General features: G+C 38.3%; 1 protein-coding gene across 6 annotated transcripts in view; it reads right to left on the minus strand.

Moving 5' to 3' along the window:
- Positions 1–376: 376 nt before the first annotated feature.
- kat7b (K(lysine) acetyltransferase 7b) overlaps positions 377–22,762 on the minus strand; it is an 82,970-nt gene continuing 60,584 nt past the window's right edge. For all 6 annotated transcript variants that reach the window (XM_072561677.1, XM_072561676.1, XM_072561678.1 and 3 more), the window contains 6 exons: positions 18,493–18,582; positions 16,269–16,409; positions 10,855–10,948; positions 5,762–5,908; positions 3,263–3,369; positions 377–2,145 (listed from right to left, as the gene is read on the minus strand). In XM_072561677.1, the coding sequence (XP_072417778.1) occupies positions 2,044–2,145; positions 3,263–3,369; positions 5,762–5,908; positions 10,855–10,948; positions 16,269–16,409; positions 18,493–18,582 (681 nt within the window). In that variant the 3' untranslated portion in view covers positions 377–2,043. The remainder of the gene's footprint in view (positions 2,146–3,262; positions 3,370–5,761; positions 5,909–10,854; positions 10,949–16,268; positions 16,410–18,492; positions 18,583–22,762) is intronic.

A 22,762-nucleotide genomic window follows, 5' to 3' on the forward strand; every position in this document is an offset into this window, starting at 1 on the left:
TCATTTGCTGAACCACTATGCCAGAAAGGTAATTTATACCCTTCCAAATCGTCAGAAAAATTCACACCTTGAATTATGCTTTCTGGTGTCCAATTTCTCCTCCTCTTTTTATCCTGTTGATGTGCATTTAGGTCTGCCTTGTCAAGCAGTCTGAACATTTCTTCTATGAGAAATAGTATAGGAATATAAACTGCAAAAATTTATAAAGAATAACCTAAAGGATAAATAGGGCACTCAGTCATGCATTATACATGTAACTCAATTTGAATACAACTGACAAAAATTGGACAAATTAAAAATATTAAATGCTTTAGAGTTTCTCTTCAGAGGACATTATCCAGAAATTAAAAACCATTAATGACGACTATTAAAAACACACTGTACAACATGCTTTATTCATAAGCAGGTACAGAAGGCATTACATCACATTTGGTACAACAAGCAATTAAGCAATGTTCATCAATTCTAACTTTGGCACAGCAATGTCAGCCTGACAAAGTGTGTACCCCGGTTTAATTGTGAAGGGTAAAACAGGTACCCCTTTACTTAGACCAAACAAGACTCCATTTACAACTTTTGTTTAGTGCTAAGTTTAGCTGCCAGTGACATAAAGTGTGTTAAGACACCGCATGACAACTGCGTACTACAATACGAAACAGCTCAATCCTCAAGTTTATGACTTTAGAAGAGCAAAATGGGCCAGTTTTATAGAAATTTCAGAACTCAGCACCTTCACCTGCAAAAACCTGTTTTATCTGTATCATAAGATTTGCATTGTTAAGCATCCCTCTATATAACATGCTTCATTCCTCCTGACCTCCCAGACACTCACCAGGCATGCATTTTTACTTCGGACAGTTTACTTGTTTTAGGTCAGTTTAGTATTGTGTATAATATTCATCCTGAATCAAAGAATTGTGAAGGGGTTTGTATATTATACACAGAAGGTTTCATCGAATAAATCATGACGATAGTATACTGTATTAATCTCAGTTTGTTTTATTTACAATGCTCAAATATTTATATTTCATTACCTCCCATTAAATATCTCTTATGGTATAACTACTCTGATATCATATCTTTTTCAGCGTGACTTCACAAAACAGTTGAATAACCTTTCGAGCTTCAAACACAGCATTACGCTTTGTAAGCTTTTTACTATTGTGACACAGCAGGACAACTTTCAGGGGAAGTCAGGAAATACTCCTCATATTTATCATAATGAATAAAACCTTACATTGTACCATCCATCTCATGAAAAATAAACGGTATTTAACAATTCTTTTTCAGGTAGCCTCTATATAAATTTAAATGGAATTTACAATATGCAAGTTCAAGGTCTCTGTCATACTGATGTAACTAGTAGCTTATCAGGCTGACAAAAGAGTTGAATACTGAAAGGGTGAAGAGTTGAAAGAGTTGCAGCTTCAACATCCTCTGCTGTTTTGCAACCATTTATCAAGAGTACACATTCTTAAAAGCCATTATGTTTGAAAACTGCTTAGGGACTGCAACAGTTAAAATGCATACAACATTTAGGGCACAAAGTGAGTTAGGGACATTCCTATCTAAATAGTCTTTTAAAAACTACTGAACAAGGAAATTCTCTCAAAAATCCAAAATGGGTTTCTGCCTCCATACTCGTTCATCTTTGATGTAGTAAAACCTTTTGCTTTTCAGCATTTTCTAAGATATTAAGGAAAATAAAAGTCTACCAACCATTAAGTAACAAAAACCTGGCAACATAATTGTTAAGATGTGAAAGATTATATCCCAGATCGTACAACTATAAATTTCAAGCCCAATTGTCTCTCCTAAGAGCATGTATAAAGCTGTTTTGTTGGAAATTCTACCACAAATAACAAATGGAATAAAAGCACGATTCTATACTTGCTGGGGGTAGTATGCTTTACTATGCCCTCTGCAGGACAAACAGTGGTAAGGAATATGATGTAAGGCTAAAAATTCACTATGCGATCTTCTCTTTTGTGTACACAAGCTGTTACAAAGTGGTGCCTTTGACGAGACAGAAATATTAAAGAGCTAAGTTCCTTTCGGTGGTGTCCATTTCAAACAGCTTGAGTCGATGGTTTTGTTTCCATTCGTTCGCTTTGCTTCTTTGGCCAGCCACTCATCTATTAGATCCTGAAGTGAAATTTTTCAAAAAACAGTAATGTAACAGCTGACAGAAGATGTATACAATCAATAGCTTAATTCAGACAGTTTACTTGATTTAGGTCAGTTTAGCTTTGCGCAGAATATTCATCCTGAATCAAGGAATTGTGGAGGGGATTATATATAATACACAGGTTTCATTGAAAAAAATCATGACAATAGTTTACTGTACATTTTATCAACATTAAGTTTTAGCTGACAATTTATCAAAAATATCACTGCCATTGAAGAGTACGTGTTAATCATTTAAAATGTGTCACCATCCATTTTTTTGTAATAAAGTTGTTAACTGAACCAAAATTCATCTTAGGGATCATAAAGTTGCCTGAGAGCCAAACCAGTAAAAAGACTGTGTTTAATAACAAGTCATTGCATGAATAAAGTCTTTGTCAATAGTATTTACTTATATATTGTTAAATTTAGGACAGGCTGAGTCAGAAGACTGAGTTAAAAAAACATTTCAAGAATCTCAATTTGTGGTGCAATGTCAGAATTGCCATTTCTTGCATGGAGCAGAAAACGTGCGCGCCATCTGTCAAATCAAATTGTTGTAAAAGATCTTATGGTGCTATGCAGTAGAGCAGGGGCAATATCTTGACTTTGTGGCCAACATGTATCATTCAAGAAAAACTGTGCAAGATTTTTGGCCCTTGCATGCAAATTGACTACTCAGTTTGCCTACAAAACAATATTGGCAATTCATATTTGTTAGTTGTGAAGCACTTCAATACTTACATATGTCAAAGGCAGTATTTAAGCACAAGTTTTTCTTTTCAGAATTATTTTAGCAGTTCCAACAAGTTAATCATAAGTTTTCCTACAGGGGTTTGGGGCCTGGGGAAAAGAGGTGCTACACTAAATCGTAAACTTGCTAACGGGGAACAGTTTTGTTATGCAGAGCAGTAAAAAAATGCTGCCCTCTGTCAAGGGTGACTTATTTCGGCACTACTTCCTATTGAAAAGAGATAGACATTTGCTGATTAACCAGTTCAGTGATGTTATCACACACCCCTTGAGCAGGTGAGATTGGAACCCAGGTATGCAAGGGTTGATAATAAACATAATCATTGCCATCAAACTTTATTACCTGTCGTTTTAAAACCAAATGTTTTCCCTTCCAGTATTTCAGCATCTGTAATGCCTGAAGAGTGCTGACAATGTCCACAGGATTCACTGCAGTTTCTTGACTGATTTCTACAAAAATAAGATGTTTTGGGGAACGTGTTATACAATATAAAAATGGCTGCTCCGATTAACAAATGTCCATTTATATAACTTCAGAATAATAAAGTAGCATGGACTGAGAACAACTTCAATGCTGCCTCCCAAAAGGGAATGCTCCTCTCATGGTATATGGCACAATCCTTTTTAGAAAACTGCATTCTGCTTTGCATCAAAATCAGACTGTACCCCAGCTGAGTACCTGTGATGCTATTTTAGCAGAATTTGCGAGGCAAATCTACACTGAAAATAAAGTAAGAGTAGATTAAATCTACAAAAGGAAAAACAGCACAGTACCTGTTTTATCAAACTTCAACTTATGTTGCAGAAAATGTATTATTTTATACAAGGTTTAGTCATTGATTTTTTTTTTGAATAACTGAGTGAAATATCTGATCTTTCAATATTCCACAAAATGTATGAAGAATATTAAATTCATAACTTAGAATTTGCATTTGAACCAGAATAACACAATATAAATTGCATCCAGCATACAGGAGGTTCAGTCGATCGTATAATAAAGCTGGACAAATACAAAAAAACATACAAATGTAAATAATTTTAACATCTGTAAAATTTTAAAAAGTTCTAGCCACTCAAACCTTGACAAATCTCTGGATCTGAACACACTGTGTTTTTCAGGAATCAAAAATAAATTCTAATAGTGAAAGTGGAATTCAATAAATGATTCTAAAAATTTAGATTTTGACTTTCTAATTAAAATCTGCCTGCGAAACGGCTGCTAAAGTAGCACAATGCAAGTGATAAATAAAGGTGACCTTCTATTTGAATGTATTAGAATTGCAAACTATTATCTATTACAGACAAACTGAAAGATGCTTAGTTTCCAAAGTAAATGGCACAACTACAAGGCATGTTTTATCATATACACACAATATTTATTTTGTCCTAACATTTGTTGTATAATATAGTGCACATAGCCAGAATTTTGTTTAGATGATAACAAGGCCAAAGCACTTGCAATGCTTGCGATCAAGTGAGTTTCTAGCAATGAAGGCTTGACAAAATCCCCGCCAAGTATTCATGGAAACATTTTATCCTTCTAAAAAAATACATAACTTCTGCCCTGTAAGATTTGGTCATGACCAAATACACATGTTTCAAAAGACACTCAATATTCAAAAAGGTTAATCTGTGCTGTTTTACTTCACTGATAAGTCTCATTGAAAATATACGTGCATTTTTTAAAAAAATTGCAGTTCACTGCTTTTGTGAAAGTTTACATCCAATCAAGCGAAGTGTGTGTTTGAAAATTAAGTAGTTGAACTTGCATGGCTTTGTATGGATAACTGGCACCTCCACTTGAACTACTATTGATGACACTGTGATGTAATTGATTTTCCAGCTCTTACTTTCGAAGAATAATCTTAACCATGCCAAGAAAAATAAAACACTGCATTCAAGGTAAATGTACGTTTATGCAGGTTCTATTGCTGATTCTGTGCAATTAGTTAAATTCCCAAAATCAATTTTGAATTCTTGTTGGAAGTCAAAATATTACCCAATTTGTACATCATAAAAAATGATAACCATTAATGATGCTGTTTTCTGAAGATGGTTTATTGCATCCATAATTTCATGCACTTCTACACCGGACTAGATTCTACCTCCATGACCTCAATTTCAGCTTCCTTCTTTAAAAAAAAGGCCTCCAATAAGTCTTTCTGTTCCACCTTTCAATCCCTGGCCAAGAGGCAAAGTAAACAATCTGTTCCGTAGGCCTGTCAATACCACTCTTCAGCTGCTGGCAAGCAAGTGCACAACACTACAAATGAATACCTTTCTTCTGTTCATCTTCACCTTGTTCTTGCCTCATACCACATATCCAAATAATAACACAACAATGAAGAAATTGGTGGGAAAACAAAAAAAAAACGAAGCCCTCACTTTCTTGTATTGTACATTGTAGCAATAGCATTTTGTGGTGCTGTCTGCACATAGATCATAAGAGTCTTTGATTGCCTTGTTGATTAAAGACATCAGACAGTGCACCACACTTAATTCATTGGGGGATGTGGGGTAGTATTGAATAGGCTACTTGTAACTGTAGTTGCATTGCTATTGAGTTGATCTAGTCTGAGATAGGGAGATAGGGTGTGTAGTAGGGGAGGGATAGGTGGTGCGGTGGTGCAGCTAAGACATCAAATAGCGAGTAAACCCTTTTATTTTATTACACATGCTTTGAAGTGTTGTGAATGTAATTGGTCTATTTTTGGTAGCGATATACAACAAAAGGAAAAAAGGAAAATGTAAATGCCTGCAAAATATTTCAAACCAAAAGCATAGGATCCAGACAGAAGACATTATATTAATTACTGATATCTAAGTTTTGATTTATTTTCACCTTTGATAGAGATTTCCTTGCCCTGAAAGTTGTGCAAATACCGTAGAAGAACTTCCTTCCAATAGCTGCGGTAGCTGATAAGCCCCAGGTCGGACAGGGGACGTTCTGGGGAACCAACTTTTTCTTCTACTTTGGACAGCAAATAGCCTTTTACAGGAAATAAATTGTTGTAAAAATGAATTCATTTAGGGAAATATGCAGTATGCTATAAATTCTTAGCATGATTGTTACGAGCTTTTTGGGTACTGTTATCGCTCAAAGGAAGAATCTGACCACCCAGCAATTAATGGATGGCACATCTTATGTCTTTTACAAAATGTTATTGCATATCAAAAATAATTAATCAAAATAAGTGCTATTATCTTAACTCAGCTCAAAAATCTTTATGCTAGTAAAATCAGTATATTTCTAAAACATATGAGCTATGACATTAGCCATATGTAAATGATAACAGTAATTAGTTGCCAACCTGAACTTACAAACATACAAATTACTCAAACCAGGCTATTCAGATTCTTGAGACTGCTCTGCCATTTGGAATGATCACAGCTGATGGGGTGATTGTGACCGAATTCCATTTTCCTCCCGACTCGCTAAACCCTTTGACTCCATTGTTAGTCAAGAATCTAGCTGCCTTAAAAATGTTCAACCCTGAGTCAATTGTTCTCTGGTGCACAGAATTCACGACCCTCAGAAAACCATGCTTACTTCTTTCTTAAAATGAAGGATTCCTAATTTTTAAAAACAGTATCCCTGATTCTCGTCTCTCCCATAAGGGCAACATCCTCTCACTATCTCCCCTGTTAAGTCTCCTCAATCTTTTAAACGTTTCAATAAATTCATCTCTCAGTCTTCTAAACTTCAACAGACAGAGGTCCCAACGATGTTCTCCACAATGTCTTCATCTCAGCAATCAATTGAGTACACTTTTGATGAAATATTTAATGCAATTGCATTCTTTCTTAAGGAACAAGACCAAGACAGTATACAGTACTCCATATGTGGTCTCACCAATCCTTTTTACACCTGTGGAAAAATGTTCCTACCTTTCAATTACATTTCCCTTGCAATCAAAATATTCTATATGTTTTCCTAGTCACTTACTGTACCTGCATCTTAACTGCATACCTGTAGCTACAGAATTCTGCAACCTCCATTCAGATTATATCCTTCCTGCCAAAGTGGACAAGCTCACATCCTCAGCATCATATCATCATTCAGGGCAGCATGTGGCTCAGTGGTTAGCACTGCTGTGTCGCAGTGCCAGGGACCCAGGTTCAATTCCATTCTTTGCACGCTCTCCTGTGTCTTGTGACTTTCCTCTGCATGCTTTGGTTTCCTCTCACAGTCCAAAGATGTGCACGTTAGGTGGATTGGTTATGCTAAGCTGCCCACAGTTTCCAGGGATATGTAGACTAGGTGGATTAGACATGGGAAATGCAAGACCTGGGGGGGGGGGGATGAGTTTGGTTGGGATGCTCTTCGGAGGGTTGGTGTGCACTCAATGGGCCAAGTGGCCTGCTTCCACAGTGTAGAGATTCTATAATACTCCATCTGCCAAAGGTTTGTGCACTTAACCTACGTATATCCTTTTGCAAACTCCCTTATGACCACTTCACAACTTATTTCCCTACCTATCTCTGTCACATCAACAACAATGGCAACAATACACTCAGCCCCTTTGTCCAAGTAACTCACATAGATTATTAATAATTGAGGCCTTAGCACTGATCCCTGTAGAACTCCAGTTGTTATATCTTGCAAACCTGAAAATTACCCTTTCACATCTATTTGCTATTTACTGCTGGCTGACCAATTATTAATCCATGCCAATAACTGGCAGCAGTCAGAGAGTAGAGATAAAGAGGTCTTTTTCAAGATGGCAGCCAGTGACTAGTGGAGTTCTGTGTGGGTTCAGACCACACGTTATACATTAACGATCTGGATGAAGGAACTGAGGGCATGGCTGCTACATTAGCAGATGACACAAAAGAGGGAGAGTGGGGCAGGCTGTGTTGAGGCAGTGAGGAAGCTGCAAAAGGACATGGTCAGGCTAGGAGAGTGAATAAAGAAGTGGCAGATGGAACACAATGTGGAAAAGTGTGTGAGGTTATGCACTTTGGTGGGAACATAGATTAGGCTATTTTCTAAATGAGGAAAGGCTTTCGAAATTTAAAGCGCAAAGGGACTTTGGAGTTCGGGATCAGGATTCTTTTAAGGTTAGCACACAGGTTCAGTTGGCAGTTGGGAAGTCAAATACAATATTAACATTCATTTCAAGAGGGCTAGAACACAAGAGCAAAAATGTACTGTTGAGGTTGTATAAAACTCCATTTAGACCGCATACAAAATATTGAGAGCAGTTTTGGATGTGCTGACATTGGAGGGGGTTTAGAAGAAGGTACAAGAAAGATCCCAGGGATGAAAAGCTTGTTAAATGAGGAGTCCAGGACCCTGGGTCTGTATGCAGAAGGATTTGGGGGGGGGGGGTGGGGGGGGGCAAGATCTGATTAAAACTTAGAGTAGATGTGGAGAAGATGTTTCTGCTAATAGGAGAGAGTAGGAGCCTCAGAGTGAAGGATGCCCCTTTTTAATGGAGACAAGGAGGGATTTCTTCAGCCAGTGGGTGGTTAATCTGTGGAACTGCAGAAGGCTATTGAAGATAGATAGGTTCTTGATTAATAAAGGGTTCAAGAGTTAGCTGGGAGAAGGCAAGAGAATGGGGTTGAGAAACTTGTCAGCCATGATCAAATGTCAGAGCAGACTCGATAGGCTGAACGGCCTAATTTTGCTCCTTCAATTATGGTTATCCCCACTCCATTTTGTTTTGAGATGTGGCACTTTTGATGAATTACTTCGAGAAATCCCAGTACACCACATCTACATATTATCCTTTGTTATGTTGTTTTCTACTTTAATAAATTCATCATACACTATTTCCCCTTTGCAAACCCAGTTTTATTCTTCCCAAACACATTAAGATTTTCAAAGTGCCCAGCTATAACCTATCTAATAACAGATTCCAGCAATTTTCTATGTCAGATGTGAGGGTTAGTTTCCTGCTGTCTGGCTCCCTCCTTATTTGAATGGATGAGTTACTTTTACTAAATTCCAATCAAAAGGCTCCATTTCAGGATCTACATAATTTTGGAAAATTAAAACCAATGCAACTATTGCAGCAGGCAGTTTTTTTTAAATTTAAAGATCCTAGAATGAAAACTATCAAGACCTGTGGACTTATCAGCCTTTCGTTCTAATAATTATGACCAACATATTTTAAATAGCCCACAAGGGCAGCAAAAGTGTATCCTTATGACAGGCAACATGTCTACAAAAAATGTGGATGAAGCCACATGTAGGAATTCTGCCAATCCAAAAAATTGATGATTTTCTGACCACTGCCAGTCAGAAAAAAAGGCGTTTGGCAATCTCTGTTTTTGAGAAATCTAACTGACCTCATCACTGCAAAAATCCTCGAAGTCACAAAAATAAAAAGAGCCAGGCAGATTAGCCAGAAAACCAAATAAAACTAAATATCTTATAATCCTTGTGGGGAAGAGTAATCAAGTTCAAAACACCTACAATTTCCTCTTCTACAAAAGGTGCGACGAACAATCCTCTGCAATATATTTGTCCATCAATTATAAAGCATTTACCATCTAACCAGCTGCCAAATGCTTTTATAAATAGAAATGTATGAAGTTTCACATTCGACCAATGCAAACTAACTTCATAATCAATAAGCATGTCTACACTTCTCTTATGCTAAATGAAATTTAAATTAGCATTTAGGAGCTCATCCTGGAAGGCATTATTATTACTTCAATTTACTATTAACAATCATTAAGAATTCTTAATTAATTAATTGTTTGGTCATATCAAAGTTGAACTGTGCTAAGGGGAATTAGAGCGAACTAATTTAAAATTAGGTGTTTGTAACAGGGAATGGGAGAGTTTATTCCAGAAGATTTTACAATTTTGAAACTCCGTCTTTTAAGGTAGTGGAAGAGGGGTCATTGAAAATATTTAAGGCAGAAGTGAATAGATTTTTATTCAGTAATGTAATCAATGGTCATCAGGTGTAGATTAGAATGTGGAATACAAACCACAAATAGATCAGCCACCGTCTTGTTGAATGCCAGAACAGGCTCAAGAGGCCAAATGGCCTACTTTTACTCCTAATTTGTCTGCATGTACAGGAAGCTTTAAGTCCTGGACCCATCAGGACAAGGATGCAAGAAACAGACTTGGGGGGAAAAACCACCAATTTAGTAGGTAATTTTTGATTACTATCCAAACATTCCAATTATGAGCTAAAACAGATTCTTTACAGAATTGTGGGAAACTGAAAAAAATTTATACAATAAATTTGAAGTTACAATATGACAGTCAGCACAACCTATTAAATGCATATTCAAAAGGAAAGAACACACATTTCAAAGTCAATTCATTGGATTAGGATTACGGGATTAAGGTTTGGTACGCTCTTGAGGAGGGTTGGTGCAGACTCGATGGACTGAATGGCTACTATCTGCACTGTAGGGATTTTGTGATCCTATGACCTCCTGACATGCAGTCACTGGACAGAAGAATTGAGTCCTATCAAAGATTTCTTTCATTCTCTTCCAGATTCATACTGTTCATGAGGTGGCTCATTATTTTAATCACAAAGCTTAAAACCTCGCACACAACTGCCATGACACTGCTACTTGTAAATTCTGCATATGTCCTCCTCTTATTCTTAGCCCACTTCCTTGAATTAAATTTCTTCTTCATTTCATAGCACTTCAAATACATTTTTACATCTAAATTGTTATTCAAATATTAAAAGATAATTTTCAGACTTAGCACAATACTTAACATGTACTCCATTCTATAAAGAGGCACAATGATCCAATAGTAATAATTATGGAGTGATGAATAAGTTCTTCGGAATTGCAAACACCCTAAACATATTCAGAAATCAATTAACAGTTGATTTTCTGGGATAAGGATATGTAAAGGAGGAATCATGCAGCAAAACTACATTTAGTCAGGTCAATGTCTAGCAGTAAAGCGCCAAACAGTCACTATCATTACCTTTCGATACTTACTAAAGTCAATTAGCATTTTCCCAAAGCCTTGCCTCATATACTGTGGCATTGTTAAAATGCATGACACGTTATAGTTGAGGAATGAATTCTTCTCCTGAAATAAAAAATCATTTGGTTATATTCAAAACGGTATTGCAACATTTTCAACCCTCTAATAAAGCTACCAATATGAAAGCCTCATTAGACTCTTCATATTGACACTTTTAGGTTGTATCAATCTCATTCGACTATGTTGTTATTGCAAGTCTTCCTTTTGACAGCCTAGCACAATGATTATGAACAGTGAACCAGATAATGGCATTCCTACATAGCTGAGTAACAGAGGAGAAAATGTGGAGGAGGATGATGTTAGATTAGTTTACTTACAGCGTAGAAACAGGCCCTTCGGCCCAACAAGCCCACACCGACCCACCGAAGCGCAACCCACCCATTCCCCTACATTTACCCGTTACCTAACACTACGGGCAATTTAGCATTGCCAATTCGCCTAACCTGCACATCTTTGGACTGTGGGAGAAACCGGAGCACCCGGAGGAAACCCACGCAGACACGGGGAGAACGTGCAAACTCCACACAGTCAGTCGCCTGAGTCGGGAATTGAACCCGGGTCTCTGGCGCTGTGAGGCAGCAGTGCTAATCACTGTGCCACGGTGCCGCCCATATGGATGAGGAGCAGTACTGTCCCACTGTCACAAGAGATGTCATTGACAAATTTGATTAGTGCTGTGGCTTAGGTGGAAACCTTATCCAGAGTTTTAAAATGGACTTGTCGGAAAGATGTGCCTTGATCTGGGAGGAGTAAATACATACAAGGTCTCTGGGGTTTAGCTCTAAATTCTAGAATATTCCAGGAGTTAGCAATATCTGTTGGCAGGAAAACCTTGCGAGTACAATGAACTGAGCAGGATGCACACATTTTGGTTTTTTTTTGCTCTCTGGTATCAGGTGTTGGCAATACCGGTAAGGTTCTGTGTTGACCACCCCTCAGTGCCCTGAGATGATGGTGCATTTCCTTTCAAACCAATGCAGTATATGATTCTGACCATTTTGAAGGAACAGCAATATTTGCTCAAGTTAGGAAAATGTGTTTTATTTGGGAAGAGGAATTTGGAAGCTAATCATATTCCCGTGAACAGACTAATCTTGCTCTCAATGGTATGGATTAAGTTATTGAGGCTGGTTACTAGATTGTACATAATGCAACCACAGTGCACCCCAGTGGTAGAAGATGATATTGACTCCAGTGATAAGCGCTGAAAATGTGTTGCTGGAAAAGCGCAGCAGGTCAGGCAGCATCCAAGGAACAGGAGAATCGACGTTTCGAACATAAGCCCTTCTTCAGGAATGAGGAAAGTGTGTCCAGCAGGCTAAGATATCCTGCCCCCTGTAAAAACGCCATCCCATACTCCCAATTCCTTCGTCTCCGTCGCATCTGCTCCCAGGAGGACCAGTTCTAAAACCGTACAACCCAGATGGCCTTCTTCTTCAAGGACCGCAATTTCCCCCCACACGTGGTCGACAATGCCCTCCACCGCATCTCTTCCACTTCCCGCTCCTCCACCCTTGAGCCCCGCCCCTCCAACCGCCACCAGGACAGAATCCCACTGGTCCTCACCTACCACCCCACCAACCTCCATGTACAGCGTATCATCCGCCGTCACTTCCGCCACCTCCAAACGGACCCCACTACCAGGGATATATTTCCCTTCCCTCCCCTATCAGCATTCCGAAAAGACCACTCCCTCCGTGACTCCCTCGTCGGGTCCACACCCCCCACCAACCCAATCTCCACTCCCGGCACCTTCCCCTGCAACTGCAAGAAATGCAAAACTTGCGGCCACACCTCCCCCCTTACTTCCCTCCAAGGCCCCAAGGGATACTTCCATATCCGCCACAAATTCACCTGCACCTCCACACACATCATCTATTGCATCCGCTGCACCCAATGTGGCCTCCTCTATATTGGGGAGACAGGCCGCCTACTTGTGGAACGTTTCAGAGAACACCTCTGGGACACCCGGACCAACCAACCCAACCACCCCAGAGATTTCTCCAGATTTCTCATTTCCCCTCCCCCCACCTTGTCTCAGTCAAATCCCTCGAACTCAGCACCGCCTTCCGAACCAGCAATCTTCCTCCTGACCTCTCCGCCCCCACCCCACTCCGGCCTATCACCCTCACCTTGACCTCCTTCCACCTATCGCATTTCCAACGCCCCTCCCCCAAGTCCCTCCTCCCTACTTTTTATCTTAGCCTGCTGGACACACTTTCCTCATTCCTGAAGAAGGGCTTATGTCCGAAACATCGATTCTCCTGTTCCTTGGATGCTGCCTGACCTGCTGCGCTTTTCCAGCAACACATTTTCAGCTCTGATCTCCAGCATCTGCAGTCCTCAATTTCTCCTCCAGTGATAAGCATCATGCAAGCAGACTGCTCCATCGTCTATGAACCTGAGCATTGTGACAGTGGCTGACATCGTGGTGCATGATATGCATCTGTCACAATCTTGATATCAGCCCTGTAGGTGAAGATGAGCTGAAGTGGGCCAGTCAACACTGGGTGCTCAACCTCTGTTATGGTTTTCGGAGAGGACATTAATGCCCAAAATGAGGGATATAAATATCTTGGGGGGTCAAGCAGCATCTGAGAAGCAGGAGAACTAATGTTTCAGGCATAAGCCCGTATGCACGAAACGTCGATTTTCCTGCTCCTCGGATGCTGCCTGACTTGCTGTGCTTTTCCAGCACCCCACACTCGACTCTGATCTCCAGCCCTCACTTTCTCCTATACAAATATCTTGATTCCATTCAAGGTTGGGATAAGAGATTTTGCTTTCACCTTGTAGGAGTTGGTCATTACTTGGGTAAAATGAATGTTGTCAGCCAGTTTTTAAGATAGGTCAAGACATCAAGGTATTTCTGATTCAATTCTCCACTGCAAGACATACTGTACCATGGCCATCATACATGATGCAGCCAAATGTTCAGAATCATGGTTAATGTGGAAAAGAGAGTCTCTGAAACAGATGTCTGACCACACCCATCAGTAACTAGAGAAAGGCTTCTAAATTGGCAACCAGTGTAAACGTCTGGCAGGATTGTGGGAGTATCAAAGATTGTACAGGCCTGTTTAGCATGGCATTAACAGAGAATAGTTGAGGCATATCCACATTAAATCCTTTGGTCAGAATAACCAGTAAAGACTGACAGATTGTCATTTTACCCAACTGCTTTGCCAAACTAAATGGTCTGCTAAGCAACTTCTTTGGATTTAACCTATTAAAAAAATGGCTGAATAAGAGATCTTACAGTCAGATGAAAATACCGATATCTATGAATTATTTATCTGAAATTATTTGAAGCTTTTAGACAAAAGAAGCAAAAGTGGCAAAGCACGGGAGGATGGCTTATAGTGCTCATAAAATTTTATTGAGCATGGAACTTAAAGGTAAGCCGAAGGAGCTGAAGGGTGATGCAGAAATGGCACTTGCAAACTAACCTATAACAACACAAAAATAGACTCATATAATCAAAGATTAAAAGAGAGTGGAGTCAACTTATTACATTACACCTTGTTCAAAACCTAATTAGACAGCAGATTCTAAAGTAATTAGGAATGTACACGCTCTTTAGAAGAATGTGTTTCGCAAAATCAACAAAATATGACACAACTGAATTATATGATTAATTTCAGACCATTACAAAATTGGACAGCTCAGTAGCAATGATGGGGCTGAATTCACAGAATTAGCTTGACTTGATTTCTATGAAGTGTAAAAGATGCAGAATGACAAAAAATTATTGCATCTTCACACAACCCATGTTCTACCTAAAAGAAAACAGCCCCTTGTATGTTGCTACTTAAAATCGACCTGTCAGGGATTCACTCTGAACGCATAATCCAGTGCCTTGAGATATAATTGATAGCATTTGTGCAATTATTTCCCAGGTGATTTAAATAACAGTGTAGAGTTCATTCATTCATGTATCCTGCGCACTCAATTTACACAAGGTCCCCTGGGTCAGATATACTTTGAATGAATCTTGACTATGAACCTGATATACTGTGTATTGTATGCAATAGATTCTCTGGAGCTGATGAACACAAAAAATTCAACAGCACCTCATCTCAGAATGAGGTTTGGAAGGCTTGTATGTTACAAACTAATTAAATTTACTGAAAAAATCTCCAATTTAAACTTCCTGTGGAGGTTGAGCAGTTGCTTTAGGTTTTTATGAATTCTGTGTTAGGGTTACAAATATGAAAAAGTAATTCAATATTGTAAAGTGTTTTCTCAGCCATTTGCCTGATAAATAAATCTGTATTTAGACATCTTATCTTACAAATTGCACAAACTATTTGTCATCATTTATTACAAAAACTGAACTAAATCACAACGGAGGAACAAAATTAGTTATTAAGCTGAACAATTCTAATCTTTTTTCACATAAATCACTACCTATCGCATATCTATGCACGTACATAAGTTGGATACATGCTGGCACCTCAATGACTGATACAAAATGAGCTCAGAATGTCCTCAAGTGAAACTTTAACAACTTCAGAGTGGAACAAAAATATTAATATCTATGAGAAAGAAACTAAAAGACTGGTTATTATTATTAAAACCAATTGTGTAGCTCATCAAATGACTGTGCAAAGGCAGATCAAACAAATATACTGGGCCTGAATTTGAACCAGGCGTGTCATGATGTGCCCTGGGGGCTGGACATTTCTCACGACTGCAAATTGAAAATAAAATTGCACCACAAATTTCTGGAATTGTGAGCGTATAAAAAAGGATCTGACTTTATTATAAATGACAGAATCTACAGTCAATGTCTTTAAGTAACAAATTCTAAGGATTCAGAAAAAAAGGAAAAGCAAGACTGGATTGAGAGAGGAAGTAGAAAGGAAAAGCAATAAAAAATGCAAAATCTTAACTGCAATTTTAAAAAACTCCAAAAACAAATGCAGTAACAAAACACCATAGTTGCAACTGTTCCATTTCTGGGCCAAAAAGGATAAGTAGAATTTCAAGACCGTAATCGTCAGTCCTGACTGCAAGCTGAGTTTATGCAACAGTACAAACGCTTCAATTTACTGACACACTCAAGATTCATTCAGCTCTCATGATAACTACTGCCGAATAACACAAATGATCCAAAAATTTGCAGCATATATCTCTTCCTAACCACCAAATTACTTACCTATTTATGATTAACAGTACACATTAATTTTGCTGTTATTTTACAACAAGCTGCTTTTGCAAGCGTATTATTTGTGTAATATTTGGTAAACAATAACTTGTAGCCAAGTTTTTCAAATACTCCATACACACTGTATTGAGGAAAACATTACACTTAAACTGAGATGAGGATAGACCATGAAAATAAAACTGTAACATCCTTTACCTTGGAGAAATATCCAACAAGGTGACACCCTGTGTTATCAGCTTCTGTCATCACATAAAACAAGAATGGTTCTACGTCATAATATAACGTCTTGTGGTCCAAAAATAACTTAGCCAAAAGACACAAGTTCTGGCAGTAAATCTAGAACAAAATGAAAAGAAAACATTAAAGAGATGAGTTAAAAGGTATTCTTGCCCGATAAGAAATCGAATACTTCTTCAGTGAGAGAGGATTAAACATTGCTTGCCGCAATTTCTTCTCCATTCCCAGAAACCATACTGAGACAATAGGCCACTGTCACTACCATGGTTTTAATATCACACCCAAGTAGCCTTTCTGCACGTGAGCCAAATATGTTCAGCATATTCAATTGATTGGGGGCACTCATATACTTTTGAAATACAGATCATCAAAAATAAAGCTGATTCTCATTTTCTTAGCAACAGGAACAAAGGCCAAGTACATCCTATTGAGAATCATCAACACTAAAACCAATTAACTCAAAATAGACCAAAACTAGAATTCTCTACATTGGGCATAGTCTTTGCCGACTTATTCAGAAAGAAATCTCTAGACTTTCACTACATGGAAGAAAACAGGTTGAAGGGTTTATCAATTATCCTTCTTTGCAAATTCACAACAACATCAAGGAAAACTTAACATTCTTTCTTGCAGGAGAAATTAATACCAATTCAACTTCACCAATATTGCAGGATTTGCAATTGTGCCTTTCTGAACCAGTTAAAAGTGAAAAGGAAACATGCCTGGCAAAATCTTGAATGAAGGAATTAATTGGCGAGAAACACACTGTCACAATTTTGAAGCTCAAGGGAACCAGTTAACTACTTAGTTTCTAGTTTGGTACAATGAAGGACTAAGAGTAAAAAATCTGAAATACTCTAAACGTGGGGAAGGTAAATAAAGTAAGAGAGTGGAATTCTACTCCTGAGTATTAGACAAGGATGGAAACTGCAATTTCTACCTTTATTTCAAATGATTTTTGAAAGCATTCAGATGAAAGCCAAATTAAAAAAAACTGTACAGATTCTCTTCTATGGCTGCATTGAAAATCGCCATCTGATTACTGGTGGAATCCCACAGATTTAGAGTGATACATTATTTACATCCCATGGGAGTTGATGGTCAAGACAATAAATTCATTTTCTCTTTTCATGTATGTTGAGAAACAGTATAACTAGGAATGTGAGAGAGAAGATAACTATTAAAAGAAATAAATTTCAGCTAAGAAAAATGTTTGTTATGGTTTGTTTTTGTTTGAACAGTCTTCAGAAGACTTAATTTCAGATTAAAGAAATGATATCCCTATAATGTGGAGATTGACCATTATTTCTAGGTCTTTTGTCAGCTGCAGGAGGAAGGAAGCAAAGGACAGAATGGAAGACAGAGAAGGAAAAGTAATAAGGGGAAAAAATAAAATTGTTAAGTTCATCATCATTATTCTTTTAATACTTTGGAGTCAATGATGTGGATACAGTGTGTGATCAGAGAACTCAGCATGGTGACCTTTCTGAATACAGTACGTGATTAGTTAAATTATTTTGTGATGGCAATTGACAAAAAGCTAATGCAAAGGTTAGCACTATGAAAATATACCAATATTTACTTTAGCCTCCAAAATAAGCAACGGAAGAGGGGAGGGCTTTGCTCAACATCTTTCACAACTCAGCATTTCCTTAACATTACATTGCTCAAGTCTTGACACAGGACGAACACAACAATTGTCTGATCCGGAGGAGAAAATACCATCGTAGCCACTTAAACAGACTTTTATTTACATTTAAAACTGGAGAATTGTATATACAGAATATATAGAATGTCTGTGATGTCTGGAATGTAAACCAATATTTCAATAGCAAAAAAAAAGAATTAGGAGTTTCACTCTCACTGCTTATGACACTTCAAAATCTTTCTTCAATCTCACATTACACAATCAATCATTAACTCCTGTTACTCATTCATTACTATCCAAAGTGACAATATGCTCTGGAATCTGAGCAAAATGTGAACATAAAGTGGAATTGTGTTATTCCAAACATTGAAAAAAATCTACTTCCAACTTTGAAGAAATGTTTAAAACCATGAGGCGGATGTAAAATAATTAAGCATTTAAAAAGCACGAGTGGTGAAATATTCGTTACAGTGGAAAGAAAAACTATTTGGATCAAAAACATTCAGTGCCTGAGCAGTTTTATTTTAAAAATACCTTATTTTTCTTTCCATCCACCTCAAATACTGATATGTTTCCCTTTCTATAGATTTCATCGCCTGGGGGATGCTTCCATACACATTTTGCCTAGAAGAAAAAAAAATTAAATAACAAAAGGTATAACATTTTTATTCTTTGTCTTGAAAATTGCATTAGTTTGTTCCTTTAGAAATACTTTCCAATGTACAGTGTCTTTTATTTTTCTGCATTTTTAACTGCAGACTCAAAAGGAATGGAGAAAAAAAACAGGGAAGTTTGTTGAAGCTAGATGGACTACAACTGGACAACAAGGTTTTATGCCCCTTATCTAAAGGAAGATATTCTAGTGTTTGATGCAGTCCAGGAAAGGCTGAGACTACCAAGGAAGTCTTATGATGAGAAGATTGAATAAGGTGGGCCTATTAATCATTGGAATTTAGAAGAATGGGAGGTGACCTCATTGAAGCACAAAAGATTCTTGACAAAGTGGATGTGCAAAGGTCGTTTCTCCTTGGAGAGAGTGTCTAGTATCAGAGGGTATAAATCTCACAAAAGGTGTCACCAATTTGAGACAAATATAAGCAGGAATTTCCTCACTCAGAGGATAGAGTGTCTGTGGAATTCTTTATCACAGAGAGATGCCAAGGCTGGGTTGTTAAGTTTGGAGACAAACAAAATTTTAATCAGTTAGGGAATCAAGGGTTATGGAGCAACGACTGGAAAGTGGAGTTCAGGATTATCAGATTGCACTGAATGGCAAAACAGACTTTCTGAGTGAATGGCCTACTTCTGCTCCTATACCTCATGGTATATTATAATTCGAAAAGAAAAGTTTTAAATCAAGGATTGCTGGAGGGTTGCTGCACCTTTTGAAAGCAAATAACCATATAGTCACTGCAAGCACTGTTGGTACTAACAGTAATTGAAGTGCAGTTTGCAGGTGACTTGGATCCAAATGGCTATCTACAAAAGGAGCTACGTTGGCAGTAAGTAGATGAATGATAATTGATCACTAGTCAACAGACCAATGATAAATCCTTCTGCCTGCCAACCATGGGCTTGGTTCACAGGTAGCTAAACAGCTAAGGGCTGTGAACAGGATAGGGAGAAAGCTAAAAATCACAACACCCAGGTTGCAGACAAGCAGGTTTATTTGGAAGTACAAGCTTTCAAAGCGCTGCTCCTTCGTCAGGTCGCTATTGGGCTACGATCATAGGAGACAGAATTTATAGTAAAAGATCAAAGTGTCATACAAATGAGGTGATGTACTGAACAGACCTAGATTGCTGTTGTCTTCAATCATGTAGAATGGGGTTTCAGGTTTCGAATAATTAATATGTAAATCCCAGAACCTCTTTCAAGTCACGTTCCCGAAATAACTGAAGGTTTTATATATAAAAAAACAATGTATCTCGGCTCAGACAATGCATTAAAGGTGTGAGGTAAAAGTCTGTCTGTATCTCAACGTCAAGTCAGACTGGTTCTATTTCCAAAGTAGGAATTGATAAAATGTCACATGGACTGACTGCCCACAGATTGTATGTTTTTTGAACAAAATAGAATGTATCTGCAAATGCAAATTCATCCCACAGACTTATACATGAGAGTGCATGCATGTGAGAGAGGGAGGGGGCGAGACAGAGTATGAGAGCGCACACGCGTGTGTACAGGTGTGACAGAGTATAGCCTGTGAGAGGGTATGAACGTTACTGTGGTGGTGTATGTGTCTTAGAGAGAGCATGTGTGTATGAGAGAGGGTCTGTGTGATTGTGATCTTGTGTAAGAGTGTGTGTGTGTCTGTGTGAGTGTGTGTGTGAAGTGTATAGTGTAGTGGGGTCACCTGTAGTGCGACATGAATCCGAGAAACCCAGTTAAGACCATCCTCATGGGTACTGAACTTGGCTATCGACCTCTGCTCACCAACTTTGCGCTGTTGCGTATCCTAAAGTCCATCTTGGAGGAAGGTTACCCGAAGATCCGAGGTCAACTGTCTTTGACCGCTGAAGTGTTCTCCGACTGGGAGGGAACATCCTTGTCCGGCAATTGTTGTGCAGTGTCCATTCAGCCGTTGTAGCGTCTGTTTGGTCTCGCCAATGTACCATGCCTCGGGGCATCCTTGCCTGCAGCGTACGAGATAGACAATGTTGGCCGAGCCACATGAGTACCTGCTGCGTACATGGTGGGTGATGTCCCCACGTGCAATGGTAGCATCCATGTTGACACTCTTACACGTCTTGCAGTGGTTGCCATGAGAGGTTTATATGGTGTTGTGGTCGATGTTGTCCTGAAGAATGGGCAGTTTGCTGCAAACATTGTTGTTTAAGGTTTGGCGGATGTTTAAAGGCGAGAAGTGGAGGCGTAGGGAAGATTTTGGCGAGGTGATCATTGTTCAAAAAGCATACAATCTGTACGCAGTCAGTCCATGCGGCATTTTATCAATTCCTACTTTGGAAATAGAATAAGTCTGACTCAAAGTTGGGATAGAGACAGACTCTGGTTGGGGAGAGGGGTAGAAAATAATATAGGCTAGGCAGCAGCAAACATCAGAGTCCAGTAACCCAAAGCAGCTACTGTGACTCTGGATGTATGGTGAACTGGACCGTTAGCCATTTCTAGAGATCTTTCTCCTCAATGAGGCAAATGTAGACAACAAAACCTATCACCTGCAAAGTGCCAGCTCAGACTCTGGCTGACACAGCAAACGAAAATGAGAAGACCTGGATCACAAACCTGAGTTTAAAGTCATGATTTACCAGACAACAATAATCTCCACTTTTCGATATACGTGTCCAACATTAGAATCACATTTAATGTCAAAAATCATGTTGCAAGTTTTACAAGTGCAGGCTGGTTGAACACAACCTTGCTTGCTGCAAACAGCTGAAGGCTTGTCTTGTTTGATCAATCTGCTCAGTCTTTGGCATTAGATGTGATTTTGCAATTGGGCAATGTTTGATGGACAATCTTGAATGAGAGAGTAAATACTGTTGACAAATGATTTAGGATTGTCAGCTGGACTCTCAGTGTGGTGCACTTGCATGTACTAGAGGATATAGATTTAACAAAGAGGGCTATGTTCTTTGCAGGTAGAAACAAGTGTTCTCCACTGCACCTGTTAGAACTCAACAAAATGGATGACAGCCATTCGCTGACTCATGTATCAGTGTAATACCCCGACTAATTAGGCCTGGTTTAAAATTTCGCAAAGCTTGTCTTTTAACAGTCATTCAGCAGAATAGCTAATTTGCCATGACAATACCTCTACTAATGAGAATCCACTTGCCAACCAATCAGAATTCTTCTCTCATGCATTACAACTTTGTTTTCCTTGAATTTGTAATTTGGCAAAATGTCGAGTACAAGATAAAAAGTTTAACAAAATGTTTTTTTTCAGTGAAACTCTAACTCTGCAGTTCCAAATGAATTTTTGTTATATATATTAAAAATCTACATTGTGCTGATTATTTTAAAGTCAAAGTTAATCTTAAACCAAGCCAGAAATTGACAATTAACTCATTTCTGTGCTGAAGCAGTTCGAAGCATTCACGATTACTTATGTACGTAGCAAAAACCTTATACGACACAACATTATACTTTTGTTCTGATAAACTCTATATTATAAATATGAGCCAACATGATTAAATGAGGAACAAAATCACAAGTTACTGGAAAAACTCAGGAAGTCAGGCAGCATTTATGGAGAGTAAACATGAACAGCATGCAGATTCCAAATAGCTTTAAAGTGCAGGGGTCAGTCTGTCTGTTGGATAGATGACAAGTAATTAGCAATTGAGGAATTAGAAAAATAAACTGATTTCCATCAGACAGAAAGACAGATTGACACTTGTAGCTTTTAGCAAGACTGATGCCTTCAGCCCGAAGAAAAAGACCCAATCTATGTTTCAGGCCAGTAATTTCCAACTATTTGGCTCGGTACCTCAAACTGAACAGCTGCCACTATATTCCTTAGGAGATTCTGTTCAGTTTGATTCAGAAACTAACCAGCACACGCAGGAGATGTCAGAAGAAGCACTTAACTACTAAACCATAAGTCAAGCATCATCTTTACTTACTTAGGAAATTTGATTTCTACTGAAACTATGAAAACAAAAGCTGATTATATTAGAGGGCAAGTAATGGATTCTTCATTCTACTCTATTTAGATTTAATTCTCGTGCATGCTGCTACATTTCAGTCACCACCTAATCTGCCACAAAGCAGACTGCAGTTTAATTATCACAAAATTAAATTTGAACCAATTCAATTATTTTATTTGCTTCTGCCGGCA

This window comes from Chiloscyllium punctatum, chromosome 42, assembly GCF_047496795.1.
Source record: "Chiloscyllium punctatum isolate Juve2018m chromosome 42, sChiPun1.3, whole genome shotgun sequence".
NCBI lineage: Eukaryota > Metazoa > Chordata > Chondrichthyes > Orectolobiformes > Hemiscylliidae > Chiloscyllium > Chiloscyllium punctatum.